This window comes from Gymnoscopelus microlampas, assembly GCF_963454915.1.
Source record: "Gymnoscopelus microlampas genome assembly, chromosome: 7".
In the NCBI taxonomy this organism is placed as follows: domain Eukaryota; kingdom Metazoa; phylum Chordata; class Actinopteri; order Myctophiformes; family Myctophidae; genus Gymnoscopelus; species Gymnoscopelus microlampas.
Window position 1 is genome coordinate 29,348,176 of NC_139944.1, and position 26,422 is coordinate 29,374,597.

Below are 26,422 nucleotides of genomic sequence, written 5' to 3' on the forward strand. Positions count from 1 at the left end.
TGCACCTGCACTGCCTTCTCCTCTTTTCTCTCTTGATTTGCCACTGTGCGCTCTCTCTCTCTCTCTCTCTCTCTCTCTCTCTCTCTCACTCTCTCTCTCTCTCTCTCTCTCTCTCTCTCTCTCTCTCTCTCTCTCTCTCTCTCTATGCCTGCCTGCCTCTGCCTGCCTGACCATCTCTCAATTTCTTCTGATTCTGAGTCTTAACATCTTCCGTATGTCTCTTATGGGGCCCTGTGCTGCTCAGCTCTGCAGCAGCTTTACCATCCAGATTGATTTTGGTAGAATTAGCTCTTCTGCCACTCTTCGGTGTGTCCGTTGATGCTGGTGTGATGTGTTTCACTCACTCCAGGTGGGGATTTGTTCTGGCACTAGCTGCTTCCTGGGATTACATCTAATACCCCCCCAAGTCACTCTATTGGGGCTCTCCTGGCAATCTGGGATATTCCTGAAATACAAGCCAGCTCCTCAACACATTGATTTGTGCCATTTGCTGGTAATCCTGATGGAATCATGGCCAGGGAGAAGACCTCTTACAGCCTCCCTAAATAGAACCTATTGAGAGAAACGGAAGAGAATGTCAAACTCCTGGACTCTCGTTACAACTTATGGCAGCCATGAAAGACAATAATAATATTTGAAAAAGTTTGTTTAGGATCGCAACAGCACCACAGTAGTTCAGTCACAAACAATCGTTTCATGAATGCTGGCACTGTTGATGGTTTCATACTTGTTTTGTTGGATTTGAATGCAGCATTTGACACCATTGATCATAATAATCTTATTAATAGATTGCAGCAGTATGTTGGCATATCTGGGACTGCTTTGCAGCAGTTTACGTCATTCATTTCAACTCTGAAATTTGTATAATTGGCCCACATCACTTACATTCTGAAATTCTGTCATCATTTAGTCCTTTATCCAACAATGTCAGGTTTGTTGCCAAAAACCTTAATTGATCCCAACCTAAACTCTGTGAGCCATGTTAAAGATCAGATACAAATTCTAAATCATCATACATAACACTCAATATAGGCTCAGAGTACTGCTGCTAAGCTTTTAACTCAATCCAGTTGAAGAGAACATTACTCCTATTTTAGCTTCCATGTAGTGGTTGCCTGTCTGTTTTAGGATTGATTTGTGTGTGTGTGTGTGTGTGTGTGTGTGTGTGTGTGTGTGTGTGTGTGTGTGTGTGTGTGTGTGTGTGTGTGTGTGTGTGTGTGTGTGTGTGTGTGTGTGTGTGTGTGTGTGTGTGTGTGTGTGTGTGTGTGCGTGCGTGCGTGCGTGTGTATGTGTGTATGTATGTATGTATGTATGTATGTATGTATGCATGTACTGTATGCATGTACATGTATGTGGAAAGCACACTCCACATACTTTTCTCTCCATAACATTTCATTTCAAGTACAGTACTACTGTGTTGTTTCCTTAGTCGCCACTGCCCATACATCTCTCTTTAGCCCTGTGCTGATTTCATTGGCATTGTCCTCAGAGATTGTTAGATTTTTTTAGATGGCATATTTCTCCTCAAAGTGTGTTTGCATTTTTCATGTACTTGGGAGAAAAAGAAACCCTTTGTTTTTTGTGTTCTGATTACACTCTTTAGGCAGCCGTCCCACACAATCTTAGGTTTGTTTATCCTGTAAATTGGAATTGGTGGCAGTTTCTTCAGCAGGAGGCGAAGAAAGAGGTCGAGAGCACAGCGCCTGCCTCCAGAAATGGTTCTTAATTGACTGTAAAGCGTCCAACTCTCTCAAAGGTCAGAAAGAGGCACGGCAGTGTATTTACAAAGTAAATAATTCACGGAGATAAAGAATGCACGCTCCCTCCTGTGAATCGTTGACAATCAGTCATGAAAAATGCATGAAAGCAACAGAAATCTGGGACGTAGAAGGGAGAATAAAGTATTTTCCCCCCTCCCCTTCTCCCTCCCTGTTTACCTGAGGGAACAATTAATGATGTCACATTTCATCGTGATGAAAGTGGATTCACTGTTATCAGCTGTCTTGTCTCCATGTGGAGTGGGCTCCAGGTAGAGAGTTGACCACAGTGTGTTGACATTATCTATTTCATCCTGCAATCATTAACTCTTAATCACATGAACCCTACCATCCCTATTCTAGACATGTCATAATAGACGAACATTCGGTGAGAATAGGTGAATATAAATAGTGAAAATAGTAGATCTATTAGTGAGCTTGTACATATGCTGTTTTCGACAAATAGATTTGGTGTAGAGGGAAAAAGGAGGGGGCCAAGTACAGGCCCTTGTCAACAAAGGATAGGATTAAAGAATGTGATAGATGGAGGATATTGCATAAGTCCAAGTATTATTTTAAACATCAGTAAAAAAAAATGCACATATCTAATGGACTTCCCGGCTATACAACATGATTTAATTCACATGCCATATCATTTACAATATAGATTTATGAGTCGTCTGCAGATAACACAACACAACACGTCGCAATGTGACACATTATGGGCTTGTATTTCGGCTAATGTCAATGACTCTGGTCAATGATGAATATAGGATTTAAGTAGTTAATTCCCAAAATGCAGGATGGACGAAAGGCTATCATCACGGTAAGGCCATTAGCGCTTGTCACTGAGACACATGCACTCATACACACTTTACTGTATGCCTTGGTCATGTGGAATTGCTGTCAAGGTAAGGAACAAGTGGGGCTCACTTAAGAGAAACGAGGGCAGAGATGTCAAATATATTGATGCTTAGGACTCGTTATGAGGCTGTTCATGTGACACTTGGGATTCATTGGCTCTTATCCAAATGCTTCAGTAGGAAGGAGAGTCAAACCTACATGAAAAGTGATGTTCTTCAATGTCAGTTCACAAGTGAGGAAGGTCTTAAGAATTCCCCAATGTTTAGGTATATACACTACTAACACGGCAAAGTAGACCTTATGGATCTATTTTAAAAATGAACACTGGATTTTGCAGTGTACTACCAATCATCTTGAAAAACATTTTTTATTTACTTTGCAATAATACTGAATTCAAAATATGTATTTTTTTGTAGATAGATACAGTACAGTATGAGCCATTTGTTGGTAGGGCCTAAATGCCATCTTGATGTACTGTAACCACCAGAGATGGGAAGTAACGAAGTACAAGTACTTCGTTACTGTAACGAAGTACAAGTACTTCGTTACTGTAACGAAGTACTTTTTTCGAGTATCTGTACTTTACTGAGTACTTATTTTTCTGACTACTTTTTACTTTTATCCGTTACATTTTAACACAAGTACTAGTACTTTCTACTGAGTACTTTTTCAAAATAGGCTCGAAGTACAAGTACTTTAGTTTTAATGCTAAATATTAATGTTGCGTGGCAGATCAAATTAAAAGAAGCGCTCATCCATGCAGTCGCGACGCTCGCAGGGTAGAACGTCAGTAGCTCTGGCCAGAGTAAGTCACACACACCGGTGTGTAACATAGGCCTACTGCAAATGTCTACTTCCTGTAACTAGACTAAAAAATAAAGCTAGTGTTGACTAATCATATTACTAGATACTCTTATTTTGAAATCGTTTTTAGAGGAAGTGTGTTGTTTTGCCGCCACCATAATCTCGCGTCACCAAACTACTGCCACCATGACGCTGATCTGTAAAACTCGGGGGGGGGGGGGGATGTAAACATGAACTCACGTGGATTATAAACGCAGATTTGGGCCAAACGTCATATTAACGATATGAAACCATGCTCCTGTGACTTAAACACGTTGGAAGTGCGTTCTTTTTGAACCTCCGAAGCATAGGTGAGTGGTTATTAATGATATCATGGTGCTGGCTATTAAAAGTAGTTCTATTCTGTGTGTGTAAAGACAAAAGTCCGCACAACTGTAGCTTTGGTTTAAAAGAAAAAGTCTACATGGTCTTCAGGTGCACAATTTTTCGGTCATTTCTGGCTGTGCAAAGCCATAGTAGCTTGTTAGCTGTGTGTGTGTGTGTGTGTGTGTGTGTGTGTGTGTGTGTGTGTGTGTGTGTGTGTGCGCGCGCGCGTGTGTTTACTTTGAAGTAGCTAGTATTGGCTATTTTGTTCAAACTGTAAAAAAAAAACGGGTCTAAAGCAGGGGTCTTCAACGTTTTTCAGGCCAAGGACCTCTTAGCTGAGAGAGAGATGAAGGAGGGAGTGAGGACCGCCCTAGCTGAGAGAGAGAGAGATGAAGCAGGGACCCCTTAGCTGAGAGAGAGAGAGATGAAGCAGGGACCCCTTAGCTGAGAGAGAGATGAAGCAGGGACCCCTTAGCTGAGAGAGATGAAGCAGGGACCCCTTAGCTGAGAGAGATGAAGCAGGGACCCCCACTACATATTGTATAAAATTGTGTTCCAGATTAAACATTTTCATAGATGTCATAGATTGCTTAGGCTGTCATCAGTGTAGTGTAAATTAATGTTTTTGGGCGGTGCAACCGCCCCTATATGTGAGGTTTGGACCCCCACCCATTGCACCCCCCCAACCCTGCGCTGTGATTTGCCACCATTGTACCCCCCTAACCCTGCACCGTGATTGGCCACCATTGTACACTGGTTGACTCTATTCAGGACTGTGATTGGCTAGTGAAACACATAACATGTGAAGTCCTATAAATAGGACTGTGCACTTAAAAAAAAACACATTTATGTGTTCACATTTAAGTGAATCACCCACTGTGATGACCACTATGACCACACCGCCCACTTCACACTGGGTGTGATTTTTTGGGGCGGTGTAGCCGCCCCCTATAAGTGAGTTTTGGTCACCGACCAAAAAATGTGTATACCCCCTAACCCTTCCATTGTTAATGCAAATCGATACTTTTGCAAAGTCAGCCAATCACATTACAGCTAGTGTCATCACCACTAACTGTAATGTGATTGGCTGACTTTGCAAATTCAGGACTGTGATTGGCTAGCGAAACACATGACACATGTGCAGCCCTATGAATAGCAGTATGGACTTTAAAAAAAGTAATTTATCCTTTTTTTAAAGTGAGTCATGTTGTGATGACCACACACCGCCCACTTCACACTGGGTGTGATTTTTTAAATTAATTTCAGACATTTAACCACTTAAAACCTTCAATAGTCTACTTATTAGTACTTGATTTGCTCCTTTTCCCCCATACACCAAACCTCTTTGCCGAAAATAGCCGATCTACAAGCTCACTACGAGGCGTTGTGAGCTTGTAGACCCTAGATCCTAGGGGTCCCGGACCCCCTGTTGAAGACCCCTGGTCTAAAGTAAAGTCTATATGATTAGAACATGCATAAACATTCGACAATTTAGCTGAATAGGATGGGGTAGGACTACGCTACTGTATTTTAACATCAGTCATAATGGTGGTAGCCTACTTGGAGAAGCAAATATTTTCTCAGGTGGTACTCAGTGTAAAAAGGTTGAGAACCACTTATTGATTTCAAGAGTTGGGTCGACTACTTGCATGATTCGTCACATCACAGTTTGGAAACCAATCCTGGGCCCGTTTTAAGACGTGTGTTTGGTGGGGATCTTTTAAGTTTAATAGCCTTGGGGTAAAATTGGCTTTGCACAGAAATATCCGGTAAAAATACTTTTACTTTTACTCATAAAGTACATTTCAGAGCCTGTACTTTTTTACCTTTACTCGAGTAATTATTTGAATGAGTACTTCTACTTTTACCAAAGTAGTGTTTTACACAAGTAATTGTACTTCTACTCGAGTACAGAATGTCAGTACTTTTCCCATCTCTGGTAACCACACAGTCCAAGAGCAACATGCACCCTTTTCAGATAAAGCTTGATATTTAACGTTCACAACTCTGACATCAGCCAGCCCATTCGGCGCACATCACCCTAGCCATTAGCCATCTGTGATTGAGGTTATTGCTCTTTAAGCCAAGGCAGTCTCCCCTCTCTTTGTCTGCCTTTCCCCTTCCAACCTCCCTATACGGCTGCTTTCAGCAGGCATTAGCTGTATTAAGACAGTGACTAATCTCTTCGCACCATGCCTTCACTGCATTTGCTGGCTGGCAGCAATAGGCCGGATCCATAGGTAACGCTAGCCTTATACAAAACCCAGACCACCTCAATCGATACCCACCCCCAGGCAAGGACGGAGATAGAGCATAGTGAAAGAGAACAGGATGCTTCCTAATTCAATGAAATAGACATTACCCAGCGCTTGGAATGCGCCAGGGCATGAGTAATCATAGACAAATTCATTTTGGAGCCCCGGAGCCCAGTATTGCTTTCAATTAGGAGCACAGTTTAGACTGAGTTGGATGCAGATAGTGGGGGATAGTGGGAGTGGGCCGGAGAAAGGAGAGAGGGGGAGACGGTTACTACCGTCTCATTTTCTGTTGACATTGCCAATTTGCAGCTAACGTCTTCTTCGGGGGGAGAGAAGGAGGCGGGCGCACTGAACGGTATAGCCGGTGCGACTCAAGGTTAACTAGGCTGCCTCAGTCTACAATCAAATGCAGAAATCCATCCAAATGTGGTTGAACATGTTTTTGGCTGATAAAATGATTATGTTTAAACAGCCCTGTAACATCAAATGTTCAGCAAGACAGTTGTTGCGATTGATACCACTTTAAGTTCTGAATATATATATATGTATATATGTATATATATATGTATATATACGATATTGGGCTCACAATATCGATACGATATGATATATGGCACTCTTTTATTATGACAATATATGAAAAAAAGCTTATGAAAATGTATGGGGGGGGGGGGCAAATGCAATTATGCTCATTATGTGCTGTTTGAAAAGCATACAGTATGAGTTGCAATTAATGTTGAAATCACTCTAAGTTCTCTTGCTGGCTGTCACTCAAACAAGAGCTAAAAGGAAGGGGTCACCCACTTTGAAACAATCATTTGGAAGTGTAGCGCATCAGAACCCAGCAGTGCCTCAATACTGTTTGGGAATTACCTTTCAAATACCAAAGAAATGGAAATCATTGGACCATTCATGACAAGTCACATTGATAACTTTAATAACTTTAAAGAAAATACGTGCAGAAGTTTTGTAAAGTGTCAAACTGGTGACAGTGCTAGTCAAATGCTCCCAGCAGAAAGACAGAGGGTAAAAGAAAACAAAGGAACGGTGTCATCGTACACGCTTTAGTTTATTTTAAGACTGCTGTTTTCGTATAATTACCTCCAATACCTGCGGTAAAGACAAAATGACAGATCTTTAGAAATGAGCTCTACTGGCAGCTCAAGCTGGGAAATGTCAACACCATTAAACCCAGTGTTGAGCAGTGGGAATTATAGTCTCAAACTTCATAGTATGAACACGAAAACCGGATACGTTATCATAAGAATGATGATTTCACATCATTCCACAGCGTAAATTAACTGAGCGTGTAAACGTAGGCTTGTGTTCACACAAGGGAAACAAAAAATGTATATACACACCAATAAAATTTAAGAAATGTGTTGCTCAAACTTCCCTCAGGTCTTTGAGGGAACACACATTTCTCCTGTTAATACTGCACAGCTCAAAACACTTGTTACTGATAGATCAGCCAGCCCACCTTGGAGAGGGCTGTGTAACTTTACTTCCTGTCAACGACAGTGTTATGAATGACCATTATTTAAAGGACGACTTTACCCATTTTCAATCTATCTTCAAATATTGGTCCTCACTAATGCTCATGATAAAATGGTACCATGTTTTTCTACTCTGTGTCTCATAGGAGGGCTGTGGACACTTCAGAACCCCGCCTGCCAGTGACATCATCGTTAGGCAGGTTTATTTTTTTCCCAAACATGATTTCAAATTATTTTTTGTATAGAACAATGCCTTCCAATATAGTATGCCAACTTTCCAGGAATAGACAGCCTGCAGTTTCTATTAGCTTGGATTCCCCATCGATGATGTCACTGGTAGGCGGGTTTCTGAACTGTCCACAGCCCTCCTCTGAGACACAGTAGACAAAAATGGTACCATATTATAACGAGCATTAGTGAGGGCCAATCATATGAAGTGAAAATGGTTGAAGTCGTCCTTTAAGTAAAAGAGGGCGTTATAGGATTTTAGAACTATTTGTGTGTATGTGTGCACGTTTACATGGAGCAGTTTCACCTGTTTACCTCAACTTAATCCACAAAAGTAGAAATCATACAGGCATTGGGGGTGGTACATTTGGACAAAAAGGATTTTTTAAAGAACTCATGGACTCATTACTGACTAAAATAAATGAGCCCTCAAGGGTCTAGTTGTGGATATTTCATATGCCTTTGCACAACAATGAACATGAGAGGTAGATTAGAAAACATTAAAAGTTGCTCTAAACAATTGTTTTATTAATTTAATACATTTTGGAGGTTGTTCAAACAATTGCACCCACTGGCGATTGAATACACAAGGTACTGTTGATTTACTGCTAGACCCAAAAGTGTTTTTGGTGCGACCAGCCTGCCTTTAATTAGTCTGTAAGCAAGTACTTACTCCCCAGGCTGTGAACCACCCTAACAATCCCCTCTGCAGCCTTCTTACATATTCAGTGACAGCATATAATATTTCTTTATTACAGTCTTGCTGTGTTCTCCAGATGAAGTTGTGTTGGATTCACAGACTGTAAATAAAATGCTCACCGTGATGTCACCCATTAGTTTGTGGTGTTTTGAAGCCACAAATGTGGCAATTCTTTGATACATGGCCGTCGCCATCTTGGATCTCTGCAGCCAAAACTGACCATAATATTGGTTGAGAGGGTGGTGCTCCATCCTGTTTGCCATAGTCTACGGTAGGGACAATGTAGCCAGGCCCTGAATACAGCACTTAACAAGACTGCAATCTGTCAATTGCTAACTTGCGCCTTGAGAAAAAAAACTGAAAAAAAGATTGTAAACAAACCAATGTTATTTTTAAAATATAGTCAAAACTTCAATCTAAAAAAAAATGCAGTGTTAGTAAATAAAAAAATAATTGAATAAAAAAAAAAAAAAACAGTGATTCAAGTATATTATGTTAATGTAGTAATTATTAGAAAAAAACATAGTTCAGTTAATATCAAGTACAACATTTTCTTGGTTTGTAGATAAATGTATCCTAATTAAGTCATGATCTGAATAATATGTGTCTTTGACTTCAATAGTTATATTATTTTCTTGACCATTGTTGTAGTACACGTGATCTAGAAGACTTCCATGATCTGTTGTTGGAGAATGTACTAATTGTTTAAAATTAAATGTTGAAACAAAAAATATTATAGAAAATATAGCCATGGCGCCCTAGGGCCATGACACTCCCCGCATGGTATCATGTATGATATCAACTAATCAAACTAAATTGTCACATTAGAGTTTTCTGCTGACAGGAGCAGCACCAGTTCTGAGATTGGTCTAATTAAGACCTTCGGCCAAGCTCCCCAGGAGGGCGAGGAGGGGTACCCGTCTTGCACATAATAGTGATGTCATCAATAGTCCCTATGCCTATTTGTTCATGCCAGCATAGATATAGAAACCTAGATACCTCATTGGCCTCTGCAGTTCATTGGAGCAACCTGTATCGCAATACCCTTGTATTGCTTCCGCCCTTAGTCGCGTGCGTCACAGAAGGGGGCGTTCAGTAGGCCTCTGATTGGCCTACCGAACGTCCCCTTCTGTGACGCACGCGACTGAGGGCGGAAGCTGGTGAGCGCCCGAGATACAGACGCCTCAGAGCCGGAGGAGGCGTCTACCTTTATATGTCTATGCATGCCAGTGCCTGAGCTCAATTTGATTGGCTGGACTTCACTTGACATATGTGCATAGTGCCTGGCTGGATTCTGTTTCTTGCACAGTTGCATCAGAGGAGGGAGACTAACGCTAAATAGTTTGAAAGCTTATGGTTGCGTCTATGTAACATTGCCCATTATGCTTGTCAGGGGCGTAGGCCTAACTACCGTGACGCAGCCAAGACAGTTGCATTGGAGCCCCTTGACATTTAGGACCCACCCGTGTCGTCAATAAAATAAAATAAGATGCTACATACAGAGATGCAATGGCAGTTGACAGAATTTTGACGGAGCCCAGTTAGGACACTGTGCTTGTGTGTGCTTGTGAGTGTCCTCGTGTGCGTGCGTGCTGTAAACAAAGTTGACTATCTTAGACAACTAGCTAATGAGCAGTAAAAAAGCACACTAGGACACATTGCAGTACATTCACAACTGCTTGTCAGTATGTATCTAACAGGCGTGATACTGAGAGGACATGTGTGTCAATGAACCCAGGAGTTGCTGTACAGTGTGTGTGTGTGTGTGTGTATGTGTGTGTGTGTGTGTGTGTGTGTGTGTGTGTGTGTGTGTGTGTGTGTGTGTGTGTATGCGTGTGCGTGCGTGCGTGCGTGTGCGTGTGTGTGGAGGGGTGATGATACGCTGTCTCACCAGCTCTGTCTCAGCTCTGTATAAACAGCAAGGTGTTGGATAGAGCCGATGTCACATTGTCAGATTTCAGCACCAACCATGCCAGGCCTGCCTCTTTCTCTCTCTCTCTCTCTCTCTCTCTCTCTCTCTCTCTCTCTCTCTCTCTCCCTCTCTCTCCCCCTCTCTCTCTCTGGCTATCATTCACTCTATCATTCCCTTCACCTCTCCCTCTTCATCTCTACGTCTGTCTCTTTGGCAATCTGTGGCTATTTGACTGTCACTCTGCGTCTCTCTGTGTTTCTTTCTTTTTAGTCTCTCTCTTCGACTATCTCTCCGGGTTGCTCTTTTTGCCCCGGACTGTCAATCCCTGGACACACACTGTCAGAGCATGTCTCTCCAACACACACACACACACACACACACACACACACACACACACACACACACACACACACACACACACACACACACACACACACACACACACACACACACACACACACACACACACACACACACACACATACACACACACACACACTCTGCACTCACTAACAATGGCACGTACACAGTCAAATCCCTGTTCATTTAACTCTGAGAGAAATGGACCCATTGAATCCATTTTGGTCAATTTTTCAGAGTGTAAATGAGTACAGAGGATTTCACTGTGTATCCACACACATATGTCATGACCCGTAAACACACAAACGTCTGTATTTGTCTCTCTCTTTCTTCCTGTCTTGCCCACTCTCTTTTCTGTGTGAGCGGTGCGCGTACTGTACCCTCACTTACACACACACACACACACGCACGCACGCACGCACGCACGCACGCACGCACACACACGCACGCACGCACGCACGCACGCACGCACGCATGCACGAACACACACGCCCATCTCCCTACTTCTGGTGTTTGTGAGTTACTCAGCTTGCCAACTTCCTTGCTTGTAGAAGGAGGGTTGAGTGTGGGTCAGTAGTACACATTCCAACATCCTCATATATAATAACGCAAATGGCCCGTGGACAAAAATGGATCTGGTGTTTCAAGGTATAAGCAGTAAAAGGGACACTTCACATAAACCCCCATAAATATTACATTTTCTACCGCTCTGTTTATGCGGCACCAGTAGAACAAAAAGTTTCCAATAGAACAAAATATGTTAGTGGCTGTGCCTGTGTTTGCGTACCGTGTTTATTTCGTAAACTAGGTTTGATTTGGATTTATAAATGACTGGGGAATGTTTATCCTTGGTTGATTTCATGTTGACATTGGGTGGTTTCAAAATATACGGATAAACTTCATACTCTAGGTGTTAAAGAGTGGCTGAAATTACTATTAATTTGTGCAACATACCCTCAAGGCAGTGTACCTCAGTTTCTTGTGCAAACATCATCATGTAGCAGCAGTGTCAAATATGTATGAAATGTCTGCGAATGGAGTGCATTGACAGTCATTACCGTCACAGGCTATGTTATGTACAGAAAGTTATACTGCCATTGTAATTGGAGCATGCGAGACTGACATGGCGACAGGGCGATGTCAGCCTGATGGCCTGGCTGTTGATGGCATTTAGCATAGCGGCGGTATCATCCGCCGTTCTAACGGTAGTGAACAGATTGTGTTTGTGTGAGTGTCTTTGATGAACCACTTACTCATGGCTATGTATGTCTGTGTTGCCAATGATGCTAATTAAGGTTGTATTCCATCCTGGGTGCTGATATTGTGCATGCTGGCTCCCTGGAAAGACTATGCTACACCAGTGGGTCTCAAAGTGGGGTCCAGGGACCCTCATGGTTCGTTGACAGGGTTCCAAGTGTCCCCTTAATATAACGGGTGTGGGTCCATTTGGTTCCATTTATACACTCTCAGAGTTATGGGGGTCCTTGAAATAAAAAAACTGGAGAACCACTGAGCTACACTAAATGGAACAGAGCTTTCATTAGAATCATTGGTAACACCTGTGAAGGAAGAAAGGAAGAGGCCCAATTTCTTTCCAATATGGCTGCTGTGCATAGTGCCTATCGAGGGCGGGTCAGCTCCCATACCAGGTAGTGATGGAGCTTGTCAGGGTGCTGTCGATGGTGCTGCTGTAGAACATCTTGAGGACTGGACCGCATTACTGACAACGTCTGTTGTGTTTCTTTTCTAGGTACATACGGGCCAGACGAGGGCTGGTCCTCGGCTTACCCTGAATGCAGAGAGAGGAACCAATCGCCAATCAACATTGTGGACCAGGAGGCCAGAGTGTCCACAGAATATCAGGAGTTGACACTGGAGGGCTTCGATACAGAATCCTCTAATAAGACATCGATGAAGAACACTGGCAAAACAGGTACAGTAGAGCCTAATTAATATGTTGTTGTATTCTTCAAAGTATTCATTCATCATAGCATCCCATTTCTGTTGGACTGCACCTCCCTTGCTACATACATCTTTATTCTTTATATATTTACAGTCATTTTAAGTTGAGAAATGAGGAGGTAAATTAATACTAAAAAATGTCACCTAATATACCGTACTGTACCTTACTTTGGCTGACTTACAGGTCCCTTGGTATGTTACTATTACTTGGCCACTACTGTGGTTTTAATCACTGGGCTATAGCTCTCGCTAATCAATATAATTTGTAATAATTAACATCCGCAGTCTGGGCACAGAAGTGCCGCAGAAAAACAGAATGAGAATCATTATGTTCCATTTTGTGGCTATCTCTCTAATCGATCACCAAATGTTTCAGTGAACAGCACTACACTACACTGTGTTAGACTGCACATGTAGAATGCAAAGACAACATGCTGTATTGTGGTAGTCTCACATAATCCTGTCTCATATTGGCAGGTGTCTGCATGCCACAATGTGCTGCACTACATCCTCACATGTGAACTGAACAAGACAGGTGCAATATGTAGCGAGCCATTTGTAATAAATTGTGCACAGACAGTTTTCATTCAGACATGATGCATCCATATTAGTAAAACTGACATGGCAGGTGTCCCTATCTGTAATATACGGTGCACGGCCATCTGCATTCAAGTCGCGCGACATCTCTCGGATTCTCCTTGTCAACCACAGGTATTTTTCACAATTTCAGCCTGTCACAAAGATGGATGATCCTCTCCCCTCTGTGTGCAAATGGAGTTGAAAGGCTTTGCAGAGCAACAGGCCACAGGTGGCTTATGTCACTATTGACAGCACTCAGAATGCAGCCAGCCACCCAATTAATGTAATACCAGAGTTTCGCTGCCCCGAGCTCAACCGTGTGTTTGCTGGAATTATGTTTTACATGCCATCATTTGTTCACTTTGTGGTTTCTCTCAAATTTTGCATGGGATGTCATTGGATTTCATTACGTTATTTTTGTTTGAATTAAGACCATTCATGGATTTTTCATGGATCAAAATACGCTTGTCTTCCCAGTACTTTCACAGTGCCAACAGCCTCTCACATACAGTAAACACTGGACTATGTGATAGATTAAATCACAAACATATATTATTCTTATTTATTCAGTCATCATGTGCATTAAAGAGGTTAGCTTAAAGTTGTGGCTGTAGAAACAGATGGTGATTGTCCTGGAGTACAATAGACGACGAGAATCTCCTTTATACTGAGTTGAATGGAATGAAAGTCTGGACATCATCTATAAAGTCTTAGCTACAATATAATAAATAGCTTGTACAAATAACCATATAATTGATAGGATAGACTATAACAGTAAGCAATCAGTGCTATGGGGAGGTTGGTGTTGGTGCAGGGTTGCAATAGGAAGGATCATTATGTAGGGCGCTAACACATAGAGTATTTTCATTTATAAAAAAAGATAGTTCCGGTCCTTGATTATGATTGGCTGAGCCGCTTTCAAAGCCATAGTAAAATGCTCTATAAACCACATTACATCAGTATTACTGTGCCAAGCAAATAGTTTCAAAGTGTCAGATTTTATTGTGAATTTTGATTTACGAAAACAGTTCCTCGTAACATTTTAGGCAAGATATTGGCCATGCAGTTGCTCAATATATATTCATTTCACATTTAAATTGGCTAGTTTAAAAGTTTGTTTACAATTTTCAGGGCCTTTCATGCAGTTCTAGGGGAGTCCATCTGAATGTAAATGTTGCATAACAACTGTATTGTTTGTGCTGGCAGTGATGGACTACTTTGCCGTATAAATTATTCTTGTAGTGCAATTGGAATATGTCTGTGATTTTATAACAGTTTCATAAAAGAAATAAGCCCAGAGGCTGTGGTTCACATTGATTTTAAAACAACTAAGGAGATTTTAGGCTCCACATTGTGCCTAAAAACACCTCTTGGGGCGTATTACTTTTATTTCACGTTTCAAAATGTACACAAGATTGGCATACTTTTTCTTTTTTTTTCAAAAATATTCTTTGGACCCCTTATTATGACCCCTTATTATACGATCTCAAATATATTCTACCACATTTTGTTCTAGAAAAAATATATATTTCTGTCCATTTATGAAACATAAATGAAGAAATGATGACTGATTGGGCAGGAGTAGAGCTGGAAGTAATAATCCTCCACTTTTGTTCAATGCAGTTGTGCACCTCCTTCATGGTGGTCAGCTGACAGCCAATCAGCCACAGAGCAGTGTGGGCAATATGTTGCAGCTTGTCCTTGGCACAGGGGGACAGGACCGTAGAACCAGACTGTGATGGAGGATGTCGGCATGCTTTCAATTACTGATGAGTAAAAATCAGACCATGATGAGTTCATTCAGTTGCCATGGGAAGAACATAATTTGTAGGGCTATCCTGATATAGACATGGGATGTTTCCCATTTATAAGGATGCTGGTGATTGGACCAAAGGACCTTGAACTACTCAGCTGAGTTAAGACTTGAGCGATGGAACTGGGGGAGATGAGCTGGTGGGTTCCTTTGGAAGCCATTCCTCATCTCAACCTTTTTTGAGCGTGCGCAGCTCCCGATTGGTAGGAACATGCTCTTATGTAAGATCATCCAATTGTTAGGTGCACATGGACTCATCGTTCTTGGTAATGAAATCCACCTCGGTTCGGACATGAGTAGCCTGATGGATGAGTGGCCGAAGGTAAAATACAGCACAATGGATGAGGGGAGAGAATGCACCCCTGTGGGGCGCATATACTCATATAGAGACATATAGAGCCACTTGGAATGCCTTCCCTCTGCCAGGAAGCCGACTATAAGGTCACATATTGTGGGGGTGATGTTCAGCAGGGACACGTTGCTGTGGAGCGGTTAAAAAAAACGCAAAAACAGCCAAAAGAAACCAACAAAAATCTATTAGAAACAGCTACCCAGTCTCATTACATGTGGGAGCACATGGTCATACACAGAACAGTATTAAAATCCCACAAATGGCCTGTCACTGTTCTCTCTACTATTTTGTCCCTAAAAAAATCTATGAGATAATGCAAACATTAGTGTAACTAATGAGCGGACAAGGAGTAGAGAGTTCTCAGTATTGGCTTGTTCTCTTCCATAGACACCTGTAGCTGTTGCTCTTACCTCCGTCTCATTACCACGTCCCTGTGAATGAATAAAGATATGGGGAATGAGCAAACATCCTCTCCATATTCCAATCGTTACACTATGAGTGAGTACCATGCTGCTGGGATGAAAAGGAATCCATTTGGATCAGTGCAGTTAGCTTAATCAGGCTAGGCAGCGACAGTGTGCGTCATCCCCCATGGGAATGGACCAGGGAGCCGACCTTCAAGGAGCTTGTATCGCCAGCACTGACTAACGCCTGGAGGAGCGAGATGAGAGGTAGCAAGAGAAAGACACATAGAGAGGGAGCCTTCAAATCGGGGAGAGAGAGAGAGAGAGAGAGAGAGAGAGAGAGAGAGAGATAGGTTGGGGGCCGGATTATGGCTTGTGCACATAGTGCACGTGCACAGGGGCCCTGGAGCCAAAGGGGCCCTAGCTGGCACTGCCACCTGAATCAACCTTTTGATTAGTCAGTCGGAGACCCCTCGGTCCATTTAATCTACAGCCACTAGGTAGATGTCAAAATAAAACCTGTGTTGTCTAATGACATTACACGTTTCCAATTGTGTAAAATAAAATACACTTTTATTTCAAAAGGCTACCAGTTGTAGTAGGAAATACGGAGACACACCATGAATTTCACTTTTTTTTTTTTTTTTTTGGGCTCCCCAGTGTCTCTTGTACCCCAAAAAATATTGTGTTTTAACATTCAGTCATTCATTCTCATTTCAGAGATTTTCAGAATGGGCGTGTCTGAACAGGCCATCTCAGAATGGCAATGTTTGCTTACATCACGAAACTTTCTGCCCATGTATTTTGACAGACAGAATTGCTCAGTAGCACCCCTCTGCCCAACAGGACGTTTTGGTATTGCAGCTGAAAGTGCTTTATAAGCCAGAGAGAAGTTAGTTGGAATGAGTATATCTGAGGCTTGATTTAGGCTCAAACCTTTTGAAAATGGTTTGAGGGACATACACCATATGATATTAAATATCTTTTTTTTTTTTTTAATTCATGGTGTGTCTCCTTTAAAGCCATTTGACAAGCAAAACCTGGATTAAACGCAAGAATTTACACAATGTAGACACTTTGGAAGTGCGTTCTCTATTTCGACCTCAGCTCCGTGGCAGCAGGTGAGACTAATAATCTCATCTGGTTAATTTACAGTAGCCTAAACTTGTGCTCAGAACTACTGTAGCCTACTCAATCTGCACACAGTCTGTTGAATTGTCGTCAATGAAAACAAACTGTCTGCCATCATGTAGTGGTCTTAATGGATGATATTGATTTTAAATGCTCAATATTCATATGGCTCTGTTGCACTTGAATGTAACGTGAAATGGTTGACAATGTAGGCTATATTTTGTCATAAAGACAAGACATTAAAATCCCGTTTCAACCTATTACATTCTGATTTGGGTACAGCACTAACTAGAGAATGTGACTTCCAATGAATTTGCCATTGATTTCTGTCTGGACCCAAGCTCCATTCTCAACAAAAGTTAGTCGACGTTACAATAACTAGTGTGCTGTATGCTACACATGTAAAGAAGAAAACAGAACTACAATGGCAAGAATTTAACATGGCAAAAGAGATCTAATTTTCATGCTGTATCTGTGTGTGCATTTGCGCTATCGTGCCCATTTTCACTTTAATCCGTCCATGGAGATTGGGCTGCTGTTGTCGGTAGATTCTTCACATTTACACCTACAGTATACCATGCCATAGTCACAGAAGCTCCAGTACTGGTGCACCGTGCGACATAAAGGCTGTTTTTCAAATAAGAGCATGCTAACATCAGTAACTCGGTAAGTCTCACTGGTGGCTAGTAACATCCTCCTAGCATCAGTTGTCAGAAAGATCATTGTGAAGTTACAAAACTTGATGATAGCTGTCAGTAGATTTTATAGCCTACAACAATGCCATTACACATACATTTGTGGTGTTGTTATTCATTTAGGGTAGCCTATTTGTTTTAACTCCGTTATTCTTGCCACTGTAAGATCAAGACTGACTTTGGGCGCATTTCCCATCTGTTCACAAAATAAAAGTTTAATGTATATCGGTTTTGTTTGGCAGAAAAGTGAGAGGCGAGGCAGAAAAGTGCGCACACCTTGGACACCTATCCCACCCTGCCGGCTGTGCCTTTTACACAGACATTGATTCAGTTTTGTGACTACGGCGGAACAACAATGTCCCCTCATTCCGTGTCCGTACCTTCAACACAGAACAGCGAGGCGGAATCTCCCACGAGGCTATGGTGGGCGTACAAAGCAATAGGACGAGGAGGACCACCTGCATGAATAGGCAAGGCTCAGTTCAGCAGTAGTTTAGTGAGTATTGGGAAGCAGCAGAATGTGGGGAGTCAACTAAAAGTTCTAGCACAAACAACAGCTGCAGAGCACAATAGCGCACAGCCTCTGCTACATAATGCATGGCTCACAAGATAAATGTCCCTGCATTCTGACATGAATTACTGTATGTATCAATGCTCTGCTATTTATAGATGTCAGCTGAGGTTATATCTGTGGAATGGTCACCTGGTGGAGATGATGGGAACTGTGTGACAAGGGTTAGAGAGGAGACTAACTCAATGTTTCTCCCCACCTTTACGGACTTTGACTATTTCTTTGCCTTTGCAACACTGCGTCGACATTTCGCGGCTGGGAGAGGGAAACGTGTTTATGATTTGAGTGTGTGAGTTTAATAATGGGAGAAGCTATAGGGGGTGTTGAGCGAGGTTATAGCTTCCCACAATCTTATAGAATAAACCTTTCAAGAAATTCATGAGGATTCAAGCCCGGGAAAACATTATTTGCATCGATTGAGCAGGCTTTATTTCTATGCGAGCCCCATGTTTACACATTACATTCAGCCGACCAAGGTTTTTAGGGCTTAGCATCTAATTCCTGCTCTTCTCTAAATGTGCCTCGTACGCTAATGTGAGCCATTAATGAAACTCCCAGGGCCTGACTCCCATTTGCAGCACTAACGTAGAACTCCCAACCAATAATAGCCCCAAACAAATGTGGGGTAAAGCAGTTTTTATTATTCAACTCAACTCAACCTCAACTATATTTATTATTTAATAGACCTTAACCACTGTTACAGTCTCAAAGGGTTTACAGACCCACATTTAACAAAGGAAACAAAATGACACCCCCTGTCCTTAGACACTCAATCGGCCAAGGATGGGAAAAGAAAAGGAAGAGATCTCAGGAAGGCTCACAAAAGAGGGGATGCCATTCCAGGTTGTGCAATAGTTGCTGAGTGGACAATATCTATAGTGCAAAATAAACAAAACAACAAGGCTATTACGGTAAATGTCCATGCTTGCAAAGTTACAATAATTGTAATAGATTATACACAATATAATTTGTAGTATATTCATAATAAACAAAACACAATGAGGGTCAATGAAGGATCAATGCCCAATTTATACTTTGTTGTTAGTTGTGCACCGTTGTCATGCACCGAAAATAATCAATCTACAAGCTCTACGACTTGAGTAGATCGGCTATTTTCAGTGAGCAATTTTATGTGCAAACTAGTATGACTCAGGCATACGTTTCACAAGACAATTTCCATAAAATATGGTTCTGTTTGACACAGATTAGTTGAGGACACACGGCCAAGAGTGGAAGGGGAACCACAGGAGCATAGTAGTATACAGTACGTGGGGTTGGTAAACTCCATGAGGCATTCACTGTGAAATATGGTGCTCCTGTCTGATGCAGATATTCTTCCCTCCTCTCACTATAATGTCTAATGGAATGTTTACTGCAGTGGTTCTCAAAGTGGGGCCTGGGGACCTTCAGGGTCCAGCAAAATGAGTTAATATAGCATCAAAATCAGTTTAACCATTTTAACATCGATTGAAAATAGCCGATCTACGAGCTCACAACAAGCTCACAACGTGTTGCGATGCAATGTGTTGTGAGCTTGCAAATCTGCTATTTTGCAAGAAAACGTTCTGAAACATTTTGAATATCTTTCAGACATTTTAAAAACATAAATATTGTGTGAGGGGTCCCTGGCACAAAACATTTTCAGATGGGCGTCTGCAGGCAAATACATGTTCATTTGGGGCTCCCTGACATCAAAAAGCTGGAACCACTGGTCTACTGCAGTGCACATGTTTTAATGAGCGTCTACTGCTGTTCTACGAGCAATACCAACACTGTAGCTGTGTTGTTAAAGGGAGGTCTATTAGCATGATGGTATACCACATGTTTTTGATCTGCCAAATTATTGTGCCAATGTACTGTATGTACTGACCCGACCCCCCCCCCCCCCCCCACACACACACACACACACACACACACACACACTTTTCACATCTGTGATCCAATCTCTGATGTTCTGAAAGGTTTATTCAGCTATGCAGCCAGTCACTCCATGACATTTAGGTAATCTAGGTGAAATTTTCTATTCAATAGCAAGTGCAGGAAGGTAGTAATTCTGCAGATTGTACCTGCTTCATTGACATTTCTGTAGTTCACAGTCAGTGACATTAGGAACATTCTGGTTAGTAGGTGCATTCCAAACTTTCCCCACTTTGTGAGTGACTGAAAGCCTTTATTTCTGGCCCGTGTAGTAAACATAATAGTCTTATTTATCAGCCTTGCGTGTGACCAATAAGTGCAAGTCAATTTGACATGAGCTGTGATCAAATCAGCACATCCGATCGGCATCTAAACCCACATATTCACTCAAAACTATATTTGTTGCTGTCGGGCAGAAACCTTGTATCGCCATGTTTCAACTTTTTATGTTTTTAAGTAAATGAATGCCCTACAGTACTTAATCATACAAAAATGTCGCACAAAAGTAGTGAAAATAGCAGATCTACAAGCTCACAATGTGTCGTGATGCAACGCGTTGTGAGATTGTAGATCGTCTATTTTCACTATGTTAAAATATTTAAAAAATAATGATAATGAAAAAAGGAACGGTCCTGGACATACAAGGTTTCCAGGTTGTATGTATAGGTAGTTCCAAATTGTTTACAATAATGGCGTTAACAAGGGACATAATTACAGTATAAGAAATTAAAATCATGCAATTAAAAACAATGTAACATATTTACAACGTTATAGATTAGATCATCTATTTAAAACGACCATTCTCACGCTGTGATTGATGATAATACTGTATGAGCATAAATCACACAGAATAGCCACACCATGGGACCTTGTGTGGCCACACCATTGCTCCGCCCCCACTGTGTTCTTATTGGCTGGGCTTTAAACAGCCATACTGTAACTCCAATTCCCAGCATGCTAAAGGCCCCAAACTTGGTGGGTGGTCCCACAGACTTCCAATTTCATAAAAAATGACCTGATTACCTAAAAACTTCACCCACTCTGAGGGGTGTGGAGTTCAATGGTGCAACCCGGAAGTGGATCTGTTCACTTCCGGTTTGACCAGGAAGTGGTCGTAGACCACTACCTCCCGAACACAAGGCCGCACAGGTATGTTAGTGGACCTCGGTGCTGAGCTGCTCGGCAGCAGTGTTATAGCAGTGTTTAACACTTCAAATGGCCATACTTCGGTGACCATTGCTCTCATCTGTGCAACATAGGACTAGGTTTAAAGGCAGCGTAGTGGCCTGAAAATCTAGTCTTCTATAGTTTCTATGTTAGATTAATAAATGAGGGTCAATATGTTTACTTGAGTGGCAGTCCAGTCAATAATATCGATTGGAAATCTTAACTCTGACTGGAATAACCAAGATTTAATGTTCACTTGTGTTCCTCGACAGGTTTTTTTTTTGTTGGGGTGTCAGGTGTTGCAAGAGGTGCAAGGTATAAATGGAACAAGATCTCACTGGAATCTTGTTATCCAGCATCGAGAGCAGCGCATTTTCATTCGCTTTGCCCTACCAACTTTCAAAAGCAAAATGTGACACATCCTATTAAATGTTAAATGTTTTAGAAGTTTTGTGCAAGGTACAGAAAAAGGCAAAAGTGGTAAAGCAATAATTTGCCAGCTGAGTGCACCAGTCTATTGTGGAAGAGTCATGTGGCATTTGAGAGAAGGTCCCCACCTTCCTTCTCTGACCCCCCACGTAAAGTGGACCCAGTAAAAGATGTTAGGCACATTTAGTTTGATTCAGTTCTTTGACTTGGCCAAAGTCTTGTTGAGCTGACAAACCAGGTCACTTCATTTTGCTTGAGCGCTTCCTCTAAACGAGGACAGAAATCTCTGGTGAAGAATGAAATGGAAGCAGCCGTGAAATTCAATCAGAGCCAGAAATCTCTCTGACAATGGGAGCAGTTATTTAAGGTCGCTCTGGTTAATGGAACACGGGGGCCCTCTTAGAACCATTTGTGAACGTTCGAATTAGGGGCCCCTTAACTCTCACTATATTTCACCAAGAAGCGGTAGAATAACAAAGGACTCTGCAAGGACGATTTGCAACGGTTGAGGAGATAGATTTTTATAGACAAATTAGCCCCTCATTATAGACCTTGTCTTTGAGGCTGTCAGAAAGACAGAAAGTGTCTTGTGTAATATTCAGCACATCTCCCCCAAGACAAATCCCAAAATGTAAACCTACGATTAGATTTTGCATGTCCTCAAAACCTGTGTCCTTTCCCATTCCTTTTTTATAAACATAATGATGTTTCATACATGGGTGAATGCTACAAACACCATTTTCAACTCATCTTTGAAATTTACATTCACAGTACTCAAGAAATGAATACAATGTTTTCACCCTCTCACACTATTTAGTTGCCAAGATGTATTGTATGTGTTGAAGATGATGTATGTATGTATATAATGTATGTATGTATAACCATTGACTCTGTACTGTACTATACACTGTCTGTCTGTCCCTTTCCAGTGGCCATAATGTTGAAGGATGATTACTTTGTGCGGGGAGCAGGCCTGCCAGGGAGGTTCAAGGCAGAGAAGGTGGAGTTTCACTGGGGTCCCAGTAACGGCTCCGAAGGTTCTGAACACAGCATCAATGGACGCAGATACCCAGTGGAGGTGAGTGGTTTGAACTGAACAAGTTCCACACACTGTTTCTCTGACACACGGGGGAATGTATCCCAGCAATGTCCGGCATTGGAATTGCGGGTTACATATACAGTAGTTTATACGTAAGCAATAATGCATGACACGGTCTCCTGATATTGGTAAATAACAGAGTCTGTTGTTTTCCTGTAACGGAACACCATGCATCATTATCAGGCTTGTATGGTTACCAAAAGAAAAAAAGACAGGCTGTGTTCATATATTTGACTTTAATAATTGAGGGAAACTACAAACAAGCTGTGTCGTAATAATCATTCTAGTCCCACAAACAGCTGCTACTGTGTGTTATTACTGTTGTTATGGTTAGGTGCAATTTAATATCATGACCATTGATTAAGAACTGCCAGCCAATCAGAAACTAGTATTTTCTGTGTCCATGGTGTAAATTGAATTCAACTTGGTCTGCTGAATATACTTTTTTTTTTTTTTTTTAATACAAATCTCTTTATTATTTTTTCAGACAAGTTAAAAGTTACAGTGATGTCAGACAGTGGAACAAAGAGGTCTGATTTTTTTGACAAAAAACTACAAATAAACAAAGCACATTATAACAAACAATAAAATGCGTACTGCTGAACATACTTTTAATTTGATTTGATGTGTGTTACTGGTTTGTTATTGGTTTGATACTGAATATTTGATCAATAGAGGACAAAATGAGTCTGTTTGATCAGATACCACATAGCCACAGATCCAGACGCAACCATTCTATTCTGGCTCATGATCTGTGTCGCATAAGGTTCCCTCATTCTACCAACTCTTTGTTGTTGCTCACTAATGTATTGTCTGGGGGGGAAAGCATGAAGAAACTTTCTTCAAAGAGGAAAGAAAATGACACGAGGAGGAGATCTAAGGGGAGCAAGAATTTAAAGAAAGAGTTGAGACTTGTGGAGTTGTGAGGCTTGAACTTCATTGGGATATTAAGCAGAAATTGTTCCCCTTACTTTTATCCCCAAAGCAGCACGCCTAGAGACAAAGAAGAAGGGGGAAAAAATCACCAAGCTCGTCTACCCCTCCGTCCGCATGGAGGGAAAGCATTACCACTGTAATACTTATCCATTGCATGGCGGTGTCAATTGCCGCAAAAGAAGAAAATGAATAAATATATAATATATATATTTGTTTTTTCAAGCTATTGTAAGCGACCTGCTCGAGGTCAAGGCATTAATAAGCAATAAATATTTGGTTTCCCATACAGGAGACCTGGGTTAGAATCCTTGGTGTTGCACTAAGAACGCGTTGCATGGTGCGATGGTGTATGAATTAGACAATGTTGTGCTGGACAGTTCTTCATTCCAATAGAATGAACAAACACCTCTGAAGGCTGGATCTCACCCTTTAAGCTTGATTTATTTTTATGGGCATCTGGCACGCAGAGACACTCTTTTAGCGTCTAGTAATCAACCCTACACAGCAACTAGCCAAGTGTGTGTGTGTGTGTGTGTGTGTGTGTGTGTGTGTGTGTGTGTGTGTGTGTGTGTGTGTGTGTGTGCGTGCGCGTGCGCGCATGAGTGTCTGTGTGGGAGGGATGAAACAAAAGAGTTTTTGTGCAGGTATTTACTGAACGTGTGTGTGTGTGTGTGTGTGTGTGTGTGTGTGTGTGTGTGTGTGTGTGTGTGTGTGTGTGTGTGTGTGTGTGTGTGTGTGTGTGTGTGTGTGTGTGTGTGTGTGTGTGTGTGTGTGTGTGTGTGTGTGTGTGTGTGTGTGTGTGTGTGTGTGTGTGCGGGAGGGATGGAGCAACAGAGTTTGTGTGCAGGTGTTTACTGTATGGATATGTGTGTGCATGCGTGTGTTTGCGATGTTTGCGATGTGTGTGTGTGTGTGGGTGGGTGGGTGGGTGGGTGGGTGGGTGTGTGGGTGGGTGGGTGGGTGGGTGTGTGTGTGTGTGTGACATGTAAATGTCAGCCGTCCCTGTGTTTGGGCCCAGCCCAGAGACCAGCCTCTTTGCAGCCATCTGCCAAATAGATGAATATGTATCATTTGACATTTGGAGGATCAGCTTACTGACAGTTGAGCTTGATTTCATAATATTTTCCTCCCCGTTGAACTGTGTGTCCTTTCCCAACGACTCCATAAAGTTATAGAGACTAGAGGACCAACTTCAGCACTATACATTGTGTTACTTTTGAGAACTAACACATCCAGCTAAACTCAAAACATCCCCCCCCCCAAAAAAAAACAAATTGTCTATTTTCACTATTTGTTGTATGATGAAGTACATAGGGCTTAAGCGGTTGACCACTAAAGGCAGGAAGCGTCCCTTAGGGAGTTGGGACTTGGCACAGAGAGACACACTTTAAGCACTCTTCTGCTGATTGCTTGTTTAACCAACAATAATGCAACAGTCTAGACAAATTGATTAATTTTAACAAAACCCTGTTGGCTCAACCAGGTCAACCAGTGGGCGCCTGGGCGGACGTACAGTACCACATAATTGTGATGTCCTTGGAACCTTCCTGTTTTCCCTCTTTGTTCAGTCCAGTAAAAAGCGGCATGCTTTGTTAGACTCAATAGAAGAACAGAGGTAAATAGGACAGGACTGCTTTCATTCGGTGTTTACTAATATATGCCCGCTGAATGGAAGGGGTCCTGCCAGAAGAGCCACAGCATGAACCATGAGACATGAGTGGGTGTTTGATTGCTCTACCCTGGTTCATGGTTCAACTGAGCCCGCCTGGCCTGTCAGCCCGGCACACTGGAGAATGTTAAGGCTGCTCGCCTGAGTCGCCTCTGAATGCTGTTAGCATGGAGAGAGACAGACAGACAGACAGACAGACAGACAGACAGACAGACAGACAGACACAGCTCTGTTTATTCTAGTAAGACTATATCTTTAATTATACATACTGTATATTTCTTACTTTTTGTTTGTTTTATTTGACACTTTATTGAGATAATTTAATTGAGAGAGAAAGAGAGAGAGAGAGAGAGAGAGAGAGAGAGAGAGAGATAGAAAGAGAGAGAGAGAGAGAGAGTGGTGTGAAAGTGCATGGGAGGGGGTTAAAGGGTGGATGGAGAAATGTAGTCCTATTTTGCGCTGATCAGATCAATGGTCATAATTATCACACGATTCTGACAGGCTATTCGTGTCAAAAAGCTATTTGATGATGTCATTAAGGAAGTGTGTGTGTGTGTGCGTGTGCGTGTGCGTGTGCGTGTGCGTGTGCGTGTGCGTGTGCGTGTGCGTGTGCGTGTGCGTGTGTGTGTGTGTGTGTGTGTGTGTGTGTGTGTGTGTGTGTGCGCGTGCTCTGTATGAGTGTGTGTTTCTCTGCACGTGGGTTCTGCATATGGGGAGTGGCGTAGCTCTCCCTTAAATGCCACCCAACCTTTTGAATGTCAAGGGCAAATTGCTCAAGTCTTGCAGCAACCTTTGTCCCAGTGAAAGTTAATAGAATTTTCATCTGATCACAGGAAAGATTACGTTACGCTGTGATAAAAAAAAAAAAAATCAAAGCTAAAAAACATAACAGACAAAAACGAATTGAATGTGTGTGAAAACATTGCTAGTGATGTTTAAGTGTGGTGGACATC

At 41.9% G+C, this 26,422-nt stretch overlaps 1 protein-coding gene across 4 annotated transcripts in view; it reads left to right on the forward strand.

The window, feature by feature from the left end:
• LOC311049616 (receptor-type tyrosine-protein phosphatase gamma-like) overlaps window positions 1-26,422 on the forward strand; it is a 396,229-nt gene that overhangs the window by 220,097 nt on the left and 149,710 nt on the right. For all 4 annotated transcript variants that reach the window (XM_084063299.1, XM_084063300.1, XM_084063301.1 and 1 more), the window contains exons 3-4: window positions 12,496-12,678; window positions 22,695-22,843. In XM_084063299.1, coding sequence (XP_083919425.1) covers window positions 12,496-12,678; window positions 22,695-22,843 — 332 coding nt within the window. The remainder of the gene's footprint in view (window positions 1-12,495; window positions 12,679-22,694; window positions 22,844-26,422) is intronic.